Here is a 12,747-nt window from a genome sequence, read left to right on the forward strand (position 1 = left end):
CCGAGCTGTCCCTGCTGCTGTCCCCACGTCGTGTCCCGAAGGATGCTCTGCTGCATCCCACCTCCTTCACCACAATGCATCCCAGCGCTCTCCCGAGGCTTCGGGGAGGGTGCTGAAGCCTGGGAGATGCTGGGAAGTGCTGGATTTGGTGCTTTCCTCAGCCTGCCCAAGGAAACCTGGGCTTGTGTCCCTTGGAGGGGTGTCCCTGGGTGCAGGATGTAGTCCCAAAGTGGTGCTGGGCTGTAGCTCTCATTTCTGCAGGGCTCGGAGTGAGAGCGAGCTCCGTACAGCTCCAACCAGCAGGCTACTGGGAGCGGTGTGGGTGGCACTGGGACCTGGAGGTGTCCTCCTCCCCTCCTTCTGGGTTTTTGTGGCACCTCCTGCTTTTTTTTTTTGGCACCTCAGCTGTTGGGATGTGTCGTACACGCAGCCCCTCTCCGCTCTTTGATACGGGGATGCATCGAGGTTGCTGTTTGATAGGGGTAAAACAGTGATCACCTTTCAGATTTCAGTTTGCTCTCAGCCAAATTTTGCTTTCAGCTTTACCGTAGCCATTCTGGTGACTCTTTCTGATATTTAATCATCGCCGTGGACTTCCCTGCAGCCTGTGAATCCTTAAAGACTGCTTCCCAGCTCTCTGCTGCCTGTCCCATGCTGGAACACCAGCCAGCTTTGCCAGGCTGCCTGATTTTGGTCTCGACAAGAGAGAAAACAGAGCGGGCACGGCTGGGGAGGGAGGCTGGCAGGGTGCCGGGGGATTTGGGGACCCCAGCGGTGAGGGTGACTTCCCCTGGAGGTCTTGTGGATGAGGATGAGGTGTCCATACTGGGATTCTCCTTCCCAGGGCCACGTTTCTGGCTCTGGTCCCCAGCACAGCTCCAGTGCTCAGCACCAGGGGCTCAGCCTCAAGCTCAGCTCCTACAGCAGCTCCCACCCTCTTTCACGGTCAAGCTCGTGAGGGATGCGTTCTGCAGCCCTGCTGTGCTCGAGTAACGTCCCTTTTCTCTCTCCCCCCCCCAGGTAAAATCATCTCCATCGACACCAGCTCCCTGAGAGCCGCCGGCAGGACGGGCTGGGAGGATTTAGTGCGGAAATGCATCTACGCTTTCTTCCAGCCCCAGGGCAGAGAGCCATCTTACGCCAAGCAGCTATTTCAAGAAGGTAACGGGCTCCTCTCCCCGGCTCTCTCCCTCTCGTGCTGAGTGGTGGTAGCTGCAGCCCGAGGCTGATGCGTGGCCCTCGCTGCTGGGGAAGGGCTTTCTGCAAAAACAAACACCGCAAGGATAAGCGCCGGGTGCCAGAGGGAGAGGGGAGACGGCTGAGCAGCGCTGGATTTGCTCCTCCAGCCGCAGAGGAGCAGAGCTGGCCCAGCAGGAGGTTCCCTCGCACCCCTCAGGAAATTACAGAACGGAGGCACATTTCCCAGGGCCAGATTTGGGCGTTAAGTTGAGCTAAATGTGATTTTTTTTTTCCCTCTGCCATATGCAAATGCCATCCCCGGTGTCTCAGCGGAAGAAGTTTATGCTTCTTCACGCTCTGTCGGCGAGGATGCTCGCAAAAAGGATGTCAGGACGGCGGGAGGTAGCACGGGCAGGTTGCCTGAGCTTCTGGAGAGGTTTCATTCAGGCAGGGCTGCAGTGGAAGCATCCTGCTGCGTACTGCACGCTGGACATGCAGTGATGGCCCCTCTTAAGCTCTGAACGCTCGAGGATGGTGCTCAGCGGGTTTAGGATGGTGTGAAAGGGCGAAAAAAGAGCTGGGAGAATAAGTGAAGCACCGTGGGCTGGCCACGGGGTTATTCTGGCCTCTTTTATTCACTTGGAAGCAGCTGGGTCTAAGGGGTTAGCAAAAACGCAGCGTATGATTTTGGGCTGCTGTGAAGCTGCTCTTGTCCCCGCGTTGCCCCAGGCTTTTTTTTTTTTCTTCCCCCGTCCTCTTCCTGATGTTTTCGGTGGTTCTGCTCGGGTTCCTAAGGGCCTTTTGTGTCTTTTTGGGCTGTCTCCCTCAGTGATGACCCGCGGCACGGCCTTCAGCCCCTCGTACCGATTCACCCTGAGCGACGGCACGGTGCTCAGCGCCCACACCAAGTGCAAGCTCTGCTACCCCTCCAGTCCCGAAATGCAGCCCTTCATCATGGGCATCCACGTCATCGACAGGTAGGTTTATGGCCTTGGTTTGGAGCTGCGAACCCCGCAGGGGGATCCAAGCCCAAACGGCAGCACCACAGCAGGGTTTTGTTGGTGATGGGCCATTTTGCAAAGAGGCAGCGCCGGGCGTTCAGGTAGAGCTTTACAGGCACGCCTGAGATTTCTGCCTTGCCCTGGAGAACTTCGAGAAAATATTTCGGGAGGGAGAGGCTCGGAAGAACTGGCTGAGCAGGGTGAGGTGAGGCTGCGGACCTGGGCTGTGCAGGAGAGACGGGAGGAGGTCGGGGTGGAAGGGAAGGGTAGAGGAGCTCGGAGCATAGGACCCGGAGGAGGTGATGCCTGCAGGACTGAGCCGGGAGCGGGCGTGCTCCAGCCTTGTGGCACCTTTCTGGGAGGTGGTAAAGCTGCTGCCCTCCTCCCACGCTTGTTGACGTGGATCCAGGGTTTGCAAGCTGCTGCTCTCCAGGCTTCAGATCTCTGCAGAACAAAAAAAAAAAAAGAAAAAAAAAAAAAAAAGAAGGGGTGGCAGGAACTGTCTGAGCGCTAGCGAAGGTTTGAGCAAAGCCTCTTGTTGACTCTTCCTTCCCTTTTCCCCTTTTTTCTCCGCCAGGGATCACGGCATGCTGTCTCCCCAGGAGAACACTAACTCGGCGATGGCTCTGCCCCGGGTCAGCCCCTCGCTGAACCCCAGCATCTCCCCGGGCCAAGGCCTGGCCCTGCCTCCCTCCATCCCTCCCTCCAACGGCAGCATGCTGGCCACCGCCGGCAACCAGCAGCAGCCCGGCCCCGGCCTCCACAGCAGCAACTCCAGCAGCAGCCAAACCAGCTTTGGGTGTTCGCCTGGGAACCAGATCGGTGCCAACGTTGCCTTAAGCCAGGGACAAGCCGGTCCCCAGAACAGTAACCACACTTTAAACCTCAATAGCTCCCCCATGAACAGCCCAGGGATTACCCCGCCGCAGTTCATGTCTCCTAGGCACCGGGTCAGCCCGGGACTGGTACCCCGGCCCAGGGGGCCCAGTAATCCTTTTTCCCCCCCCATGCCCACCATGCACTCCCCCGTGGGCATGGCAAACAGCGGCTGCGGCGGCGCTGGCGGCGGGGGCGGCAGCGGCGGCTCCAGGTCCTTTCCCAACGCCCCCATGAACTCTATGCAGGGGCTTAACGAGGGGGCCAGCACGCCGGTGGGCTACTCCACGCCGCCCCCCGTGCTGCGACAGCTCGGCTCGCAGAGCTCCCCCGGCCGGCTCGGCATGCAGCCCATGAAAACGGAGTCGAAGGACAGCAAGGAGATCGCCTCCATCCTGAGCGAGATGATCCAGTCCGACGGCGGCGCGGGCGACGGCAAGCCGCTGGATTCCTCGGGGATGCTGCACGGCGGCGAGAGGCTCGCCGAGGGGGAGAGCAAGTGCTCGCAAGCCACCAGCCACAAGCTGGTCCAGCTGCTGGCCACCACGGCGGAGCAGCAGCTTCGGCACGCCGACGCGGACACGAGCTGCAAAGATTCGCTCGCCTGCGCCGGCGCCCCCGGCACTTTGGCCGCCGGCAACCCTCCGAGCAGCACCTGCCCCTCCTCGCATAGCTCGCTGACCGAGCGGCACAAGATTTTGCATAGACTCCTTCAGGAGGGCAGCCCTTCGGACATTACCACCCTGGCCATGGAGCACGAGAAAAAGGACAGCGTCCCCAACCCCGCCACCACCCCCACGGCTCAGAGCCAGCTCCCGGGCAACCCAGAAATCAAGCTGGAGCCGGAGGCGCTGAAGAAAAAAGATGTCAAGGATCACCAGCTCCTGCGCTACCTGCTCGACAAGGACGAGAAGGAGCTCGCCGCCGCCCCGGCCCTCAGCCTGGACGACGTGAAGGTGAAGGTGGAGAAGACGGAGCAGATGGAGCCCTGCAACACCGCCCCGGTGCCGCTGGCCAAGCCTCCGGCCGCGGAGGAGGTGAAGCTGGAGTCCCAGGGCCAGGTGAGTCCGTGCTGGTGAGATAGATGCTCGCCGTCAGCATCCTCACAGCTTCTGGGGTCGGCGCTGCCAAAAAGTCTTTTTTTTTTTTGGTGTTTTACACCCAGCAAGAAGGCGTGGGTGAGGTGTCACCCTCTCCAGCGGTGCCACCTCCTCCAGCGCCGGTGCCGTGCCCTGTGGTCTGGGTGCTTCACATTTTGGCAACCCCGACCTTCGAGGCAATGGCGAGGGAGGAGGGAAGAGGCTTCGGCGAGGTGTATAAAAAGGAGAAAGAACCGGTGCTCCTTGCTGCAGGTGGTGGGCCTGAATGGAGAGGAGGCCATGTGCGCCTTGCCAAGTGAAAGGCTTCTTAATTCTGCATCTCTGGGCACATTCAGGGCTCGCGTCCCTGGGAATTTTCAATCTGTTGCCCTCTTGTTGGCTGAGATTAGCAATTATACGGGCCTTTTAGTTATCCTAAAAGTATTATTAAATTGAATAATCCAGCGACAGATCTCTGCAATAGAGATTTGAGCGTATAAATATTCATTACATGCGGCTCTGAATGGGAGAGATTTCTTATTTTTGAAAGCCGGGGGAGATGGTAACATGGATAAGGCTGCTTAATCCTTTTTAAGCGACGAGAACAGAGAGGCTGACATTCGGAGCCAGGCTGATAGCCTGCTCACCGACTGTGTCAAATAAGGCTGCCGAGGTACAGAACGAAGAGCCTGGAACGGCAAGCACACGACACGGCTCTTAATAAGGTCAAGGGCCTTATTATATTATACATATTATGGATATTATGTTATTCATATTATATTATTTATATTATTATATTATATATCATACTTATCATTATTATATATCACATATCACATATCAGACATCACACATCACATATCACATATCACATATCCTATATCCAATATCCTATATCACATATCACATATCCTATATCCTATATCACATATCACATATCCTATATCCTATATCCTATATCCTTTATCCTATATCCTTTATCCTATATCCTTTATCCTATATTTGCTTCGCCGGGGAGCTGCGGTCAGCGATGCTGCAGGAAAACGGGGATCTCCCCCGTTATCTCTTCCTCACCCTGCTCTCCTGGTGGCATCCGCTCGCAGGACACCCCAGCCCCGTCCTCCCTCATCGTCTCCCCTTTGGGAGCTGTCATCTAGACGGGTGCAGTTTGCCTCTGAAGACCCAAGTCGAGATGTGTTATCCAGCCTCTGCCATCCACTTTTGGGACGCCGCTGTAGGGTTGGGAGCAGCACAGGGCTGCACCGTGCCCGCTGCGGGGCTCCAGAAAGCAGAAAAGGGCTTGGGCTCGGAGGACTTGGAGCCTGGCCGTGTTTATAAGCCCCTCTTCTCCGCTTTTGGAAGCGAGCTGGCGTTTTTGGATTCATTCGTGGCTTTTCCTTTCCAAGCATCTCTCCCCAGACAGCTGGAAAATGTCAGGGCTTGTACGTCGGACCGTAACGAGCGCTTCCAAAGAGTTAATAAACGAGGCTGGAGAGGGTTTGTGGAGTCTTAAAGCGCGTGTTCGAAGGAGTGAACAACCCTTAAACTGCTCAGCATCTGAGCGCAGGGTTCAGCCTCCACATGGTTTCTGTTAGTTAGATGGCCTGGGCGAGGCGTGGGGAGGGGGAGCTGCCATTTCAGATAAAATCTAGCACTTCCCTGGGATTTTTGTTTTCCTGTCTGCGTTGAAATAGCAATTAGGAACGACATGACGGTGAGGCACACTCCGCAGCCTGCCGCCGGCCTCCTGGCAATTATTTCTTCTCTGGATTTATCCTCTGGAAACGCCACGAGTTAGCTGGGAGCCACCTGTTCTGGGAGCGAGAGCGAGAAGTGGTTGAGCGGGGCTCGTTGCTAGAAGGAATTTCAAGAGTTAAAAAAAAATACAGAAGAAAAGACAAGGGATTAGAAAGTCTCTCAGTCCTTTTGCTCGAAGGCATGAGCTGAACTCCAGGTAGGTTTAGAGGAAATTCTCCTGCAGGTCAGCTTGCCCCTTCCACCTGCCCTCTGCACCGTGCCTGGGAGCACTCAGCTCCTCCACCCGGCGTGCACCGAGCTGGGGCTGGCCTTAGCCAAAAACCAAACCAAAAGATTTATCTTTTTCACTTGTTTTTTTTTGCTTTCTGAATCTTTACGTTTCTCCAAAAGGAAAAAAAAAAAAAGGAGGCACGATAACAGTCAGAGATCCTCACGGAAATCGGTGCCTCCTGGCACGGGGGCTTTGCAGAAAATTCCAATTAGCTGAAGCTTGCGATAAAATCGTGGGATTGGAAATGAGGATCCTGACCTTGACGGATTTCTGATCGGATCCTGCCTCGTAATCATTTCTGGGAAGAAGACCTCGCTCCTTTTGCTGTGAGACATCCTGTGCACCTCCAGGATCGCTTCCTGGGCTCATAGGGATGAGGATGAGGATGCTCAGGGATGCTCAGGGATGCTCAGGGATGCTCAGGGATGCTCAGGGAAGCTCCGTTCTGTTTGCAGCTCGCTCCATACCAGGTCTCCTAGCCAGCCAACACCCTGCTTTATGCCTTTTTCTCCTCCATGTGCCTTTTTCCCCAGCCTTTTCCTCACCCTCCTTGCTGCACAAATAACCTCATGCCCAGCCTGATGCCTCACCGTGTTGCAAACTTGAGGAACTCCACCATAAAATAGGGTTTATCGTGAAAACCCCATTGCAAACCCAAGCACAGCTCTGCTTGGGTTCGGGAGGGATGGAGCTGGGTGCCACGGGGCGCAGCATCACCTGCAGCTTTGCTCTTGGCAAAACGAGGCAAAAGAAGGTAATTTAGTGGATTTTCCTTCATGGGAAACATGCAGGCGTGTCTCAATGCCTTTCTCTGGCAGGTTTCTACCCGACAACACTTCGGTGTCACCCCTTGGCTCGGTGCTTGAGAAACCACTGAGTTTTTTTTGTGTGCCCTTCCTCAGAAAGGGGAAGGGAAGCAGGAGCTAATGCAGGCAGACAGAGCTGTCGGCCGCAGTTTTTCTCGCTGCACTTGAACAAATCTGGAGAGGAGCCTTCGGAGCTGGGCCCGTGGAGAGCGATAACCTTGAACCCGCGCCGGGGAGCCGCGGCAGAGCTTCGTCTCCACCAGCCCCTGCCCGTGGAGGACCCTCCTGGCTTTTGTTTTCCATCCTTTTTTTGCAGCTGCCATGGTGGTTGCAACCCACGCGGGCTGTTTTAGGGCCGGGCTGTAAACCACGAGCAAGTAGGATTTGGGAAGGAAGCTCCCGTCGGTGAGGTTTTGCAGGATGACCTTGGAAAACGGCTCCGTGAGCTTGGGGAGGGTGAAGGGATCCCAGGGCCAGATCCTGGCCTCACCACAGGCTGTGCTGGGAAGCACGCAGGTGTTTTGCACCCCTCAGCCTTTAGGAAATTGTCCTGGGCATGGGCTGTCAGCCCCAGCCTCCCATCTCAGGGGACACGGGGACAAATTTTTCCGTCTTCTCCCCAGGGGAGCCTCAGGTCTGGTATCAAATGCAAAGGTTTTTCCAGGGCTTTCGAGGTGTCTCTTCATTACAACATGTTAATGGCCAGCCTTTCTGAAGGGTGGCTCTTCAGGAAATGATCCATACCCTTAGATTTTCAGAGACCTGGCTCCCCTTGAGCCATTTTTTCCTTTTAGCTCATTCATCTCGGCCCCTGTAATCCCAACCTGCTTCTTCACGGCACCACCAGTGCATCCTGCGGTGCAAATCCCTTCCCCTTCCCCATTTATTCAAGTCCCTGGGCTAAACATCCCCTCGGCCACTCCCGGGGATGAAGGAGGCAGGAGAAGCCGTGTGATATTTCGATATTTCACAATTTCACCAGCCCACTGACGATAATTACCTGCCCGAGGCGGGCGCAGCTTCGGGCAGCGGTTCCGGAAAGCCACTTCTGCTTTTTGGGCCATTTTTTTTATTATTATCATTTCAGCGTAAGCATACGGGTATTAACAAAGCAAGTGAGCTCCTGGTTTAAATTGCTGCTGGTTATATACGGCCCTCTCACGCTGCTGGGGCAATTAATAATTGTGCTAATTGCAGCGTGCGCTCCTCGGGAAGCTGCAGCCGTAGGTGGTGGGGCACGAGGGGGACAATCCTTGTCCCCAGGCTCCGTGTCCTGCTCACCAAGCAATATCGGGACATCCGAGGAGCTCGATACTCATCATTTTTGAAAATAAAGGGCTTTGCTTGGGGCTGGGGGGCAGCGTTTTGGAGCTGTGCGCGTGCGGAAGCAGAGCTCGGTCTTGCTAACGGATGATGGCAGGTTTGCTCACCGACCTGTGCTCTTCTTTCCTCAGTTTGCTGCCGAGCTGGAGCAGCTGGACCAGCTCCTGCCGTCGCTGGAGAAGGCAGCCCAGCTGCCGGGCTTGTGCGGGCCGGAGAGGAGCGAGAGCGGCGTGGCCGTCAAACCCGAAATGCTGACGGCCCCCCTGCAGCCCAGCGCCGCCGCCAGAGCCCCCGCCGGACTCAACCGTAGGTGTCCACGGGGCAAATCCACGGCTCGTCCCCAAACCAGGTCCCTGGGGTGGGAGCAGACGTGAGCTGCAGGCACCCAGGGGTGCTGGCATCCCATTCCTGGTGTCAGGGATGCTCAGGGATCTGGGTTTTCCCCCAAAAAAGCATTAGATGTAAGAGGGTAGGGATAAAGCAGAGGTGTGCCTGGTTGCACGGGCTGAATACACCCAGGTGTAGCATCAGGACCAGCACAAAGGGGTTAAAAGAAAACAAAAATCCCTGATCTTTCCCCAAAGTGAGCAGTTTGACCCCCAGAAATAAGGATTTGTGTCCTGAAGGGGCCCACAAGCAAATCAGAAAAAGGGGGTGTCCTGTAGGAGAAACACACGTGAGGCCTGTGGCGGTGGCTCCCTGCTGTCCCCATGCCCATGCCGGGGCTGTAACAGGCACAGCCACCTCCAGCAAATGGGAAAAGCGAGATTTTACCAAAAAGAGCACAAATTGACCTGTAAAACTGCACCCAGCAGCCTCGCAGCCATCGCGGTGCTGTCGGTTGGAGCTCCCAAATTCCCAAACCTCTTTTTGTATATATTTTAGATGCCAGCCCTGTCCCCCCCACCTTCCACCCATCTGGTTTATAATTATTTTTTTTTAATGCCCAGCTGATTATGGCTATTTTTTTTATACCCAGTTGCTTATTTCTCACTGGAGCTGCTTTTTTTTTCAGCAGTTTTTCAGGTCCCAGCCCAGCTCCCCCTTCCCGATAGGATCCCGAATCCCTCGAGCGCCGCGCGATGCTGCGCCGAGCCCTCGGGCTGAGCCGTCTCGTGACTTTATTTCTTCCTTTGTTCGTTTATTTATTTTTCCTGCTTCCCCAGCTCTGAGCAGCGGGCAGGGCGTGCAGCCTGCCCGGGCTCCCTTCGAGTTCTGCGACCCTCTGGAGCCGGCTCAGCTCAGACCCGTGGCTTTCCCTGCCACCAACGGCAGCAGCCCGCGGCCCCGCGCGCCGGCCGAGCAGGGCAGGGGCACAGTGACGGGACCAAACCCCTTCCCTCCCGACACAGGTACGTGCTGCCACAAATATCCACTCGTCTCTACCACCCTCAGGTCGTGCTGAGGCTTTCTGGCAGAAAAAGCAAGGCAAAATGCGTTAAAGCACTCAAATTGGGGAGCTTTTTGGGGCAAGGCCACCCCATTACAAACAGGAAAGCCACAGAGCAGTGGTGCTGCTCAGCGGGTGGGTGCTGCTTGTTCTTTTCTCCCTTTTTCCATCGTTATCTCAGACAGAGGAATGATTTTTCTTCCCATACCGGACCCGCAGAGGCAGGCAGAGGGAACGGCTTTTCTTGCCAGAGCCTCTTGGCCAGGGTTGGGGTTGATTTCCTCGAACCCTGGAGCTCCTGAACTGCTTTTGGGGACACGGAGGAAGGTGACAGGGTGCGGTGAGCGGGTCCTGCTCCTGCCCAGCTGAGCAGGTAGGAGGGCTGCAGGAGCAGCTGAAATGGCAAAATGCCACCCACCTCCCTCTGCCCCCTTCCTGCAGCCCTGTGGGGTTTTGGGTGCTGCTTCCCTGCTCTCCTCGCTGCATCGAGCGGTGCTAAATGGGACCTGCAGGAGGGACCTCGCAGAAACCCGATGGCCCAGCTCTTCTTTTCCCACAATTGTGCAAGCCACAGCGTGTGCAGGAGCACACCAGCCCCAAATCTTTGTTTTACTCTATTCCCATGCCCCCTTTTTTTTTTACATCCAAGTTTTCCTCCTCCAACAAATCCCCTCCAGGAGAGGCAGCAGCCAGAGCTGCGCTCAGGGTCTGCAGAGGCTGCAGCTTTTTCCTCCTCTCAAACTGTGTTCCTTCCCATTTTTTTGATGCTGCCCCTTTCTTTCCTCGATGCTCCCAGCCCGCTGAGCTGCTCAGCCCTACAATTTCCCTCCCCGTTCAGCATGGTGCCCAGCACCAGCCCCGCACGGCTCCCATCCCAGCTTTGCCTTCCCCCTGCTCGAGGCCAACGCACGGCTGCGGGATGACACCCAAATTTCGGGACTGCGTGCGAGCAGCCGGGGCCTGATGTTCTGCTGGGGAAAAAACTGCAGTTTTCAGCAAAAAATCCCAAACGGGGAACTGTTGTCAGGCGAGCAGGGAAGGGTTGGAGCAACAGCACCGCGGCTGCGCCGAGCCGGCCCCGCTGGAGCTGCTGCTGCCACTGCTTTTAGCTGCCTGTTGCCAAGCAACCTTAAGGCTTTTTTTTAAGACATTTGGAGAAGTAAAGGAGCGCCGCCGTGCCGGATGGAGCTCTCCACGTTTCCAGCCCAGAGAGCGGGCTCGGGGCTCTTGGTTTTGGAAATAAAGCCCCCAGCCCAGGCTCGGCCCCTGCCCGGACCAGGCTGGGCTCGGGGTTTCTCTCCCATTCCTTTGGGGAAGCTCTGCCGGTGCCACCTTGCCAAATTCGGGGCTTTTGGCATAGGCTTGGCCACCTGTGGCATATTCCAGAACTGGATTTTTCCCCCGTTTCCATCTGCGTGGAGCTCCGTGGCCAGCTGAGCCAGGACGCCGTTTGATCCTCAGTCCCAATTCCTATTTCGAAGGGGATGATGTCAGGTCTCCAGCTGCATAAATCTCCCTGTCCCGGGCTCGGGCTCCAAGTTCTGCTGAATTTAATCTAATTGCGTTGGCTCCTTGCCCTGCACAAATTCACTTTTCTCCAAAATAGAGTCAGAAGATGCCGGTGGGTGTGGGCTGCTTCACCCCAAATCCCCGATAGCAACCACCGGCCTTCAGGAATGAGCCCTCTGGCTTGGACTAGATTATGAAAACCTTGCTGGAAATGTTCTGAAAAGAGAAACTTGGATGGGGTGAACATTTCCAGAGCTGGGCAGGGTCTTAGGGGTCTGGTGCGTGCCCAGCAGCTGCGTGGGTGCTCACCCTCTCAGCAGAGACCATCACAAATCCCCGGCTGGCAGCTGTAGGAGCTCTGACAGGGGACTCCTGCCCCAAAGCACGATGCTTTGGGGTCTTGTCATGCATTACCCAAGCCGTGTGACTTCGTGTCTCTGCTTCCTGACAGCTCCTGTCACTCCTTTTAAAGCCCTAAGCCCTCTTTTCCCCTCTTTTATCATTTTTTCCGTGCCGGCGAAACGATAAAGCCCCCGTGTCGTCCCTGACCCGTCACAGTGCAATCAGCAGACGTGAGCTGCATCAATTTTCGTAGTCCCAAAGCTGAGTTTGGGGTGCTGGGGTGGGACGGGGTGCTCAGCAGTGTGGTGCTCAGTCCCTGCAGGACCTCACCTCGCCAGCATTTTCACCCCAGCAGGTCCGAGCACGGACAGCATCTCTCTGCGCCCCCCTCCAGCCGTGCCCGAGCCCTCCCCGGCACCCTACCCCTAACCCTAACCCTCCCCAACCCCTTCTTCTCCCCCCAGGAATGTCTGAGCTGGAGATGGGGGTGCCAGATCACCAGTTTGGACAGCCGGGCATGGGGGAGCAGCTCCCGTGGACGGAGAGCAGCATGGCACCCATGAATCGAGGCGCTCTGAGTAAACCCGATGAGTAAGTACCGCGCCTCGGGGGGCTTCCTGAGCTCTGGCAGGACACTGGGATGCTCTGGGGATAGCTGGGATCAATAATTGGGACGTGCCCTGGCTTTGATGAGGGTCTGGAAACCCAGCAAGCACAGGCTGGGAGGTGCTGGGGCTGGGGAGGTGCAGGATCTCTTTTTTCTCATGGGATACCCGTGTCAGCAGGCACAGACGGTGAGACATCCACGCTGTCTGGACCCAGATAATCCCAAATATCCACGCTGCAAGTCCCCACCGGCCACTCTGGGTTAACATTCTCCAGCATCCTTCCTTGCTGGGGTCAGCGGTGGCACCTGGAGAGCCACGGGATGGTTTTGTGGTTTCACCTGGCTTTGCGTTCCCACGTGCTTGGCTTCAGCTGAAATAATTACAGGGGTCGAACAACCCCCTGCAGACCTCTGACCACCTTTTGGGGTCATCATCTGCCCAATGTGCAGCCTCACTCCTTGGTAGGAATGGTTGCAGGACACTGCAGGTCAGTTATTTGGGGACGGGAGGCCAGGAGGGTGCTGTAGGTCGGTTATTTTGGGGCCAGGAGGTCAGGAGGGTGCTGTAGGTCGGTTATTTTGGGGACAAGAGGCCAGTAGGGTGGG

At 56.4% G+C, this 12,747-nt stretch overlaps 1 protein-coding gene across 5 annotated transcripts in view; it reads left to right on the forward strand.

Moving 5' to 3' along the window:
* The window catches only part of NCOA1 (nuclear receptor coactivator 1), a 150,403-nt gene that overhangs the window by 125,384 nt on the left and 12,272 nt on the right, over positions 1-12,747 (forward strand). For all 5 annotated transcript variants that reach the window (XM_082756848.1, XM_082756850.1, XM_082756851.1 and 2 more), the window contains exons 9-14: positions 1,021-1,161; positions 2,009-2,156; positions 2,758-4,117; positions 8,425-8,599; positions 9,460-9,645; positions 11,999-12,125. In XM_082756848.1, the coding sequence (XP_082612974.1) occupies positions 1,021-1,161; positions 2,009-2,156; positions 2,758-4,117; positions 8,425-8,599; positions 9,460-9,645; positions 11,999-12,125 (2,137 nt within the window). The remainder of the gene's footprint in view (positions 1-1,020; positions 1,162-2,008; positions 2,157-2,757; positions 4,118-8,424; positions 8,600-9,459; positions 9,646-11,998; positions 12,126-12,747) is intronic.

Source organism: Aythya marila (genome assembly GCF_965140915.1).
Source record: "Aythya marila genome assembly, chromosome: 3".
NCBI classification, from domain to species: domain Eukaryota; kingdom Metazoa; phylum Chordata; class Aves; order Anseriformes; family Anatidae; genus Aythya; species Aythya marila.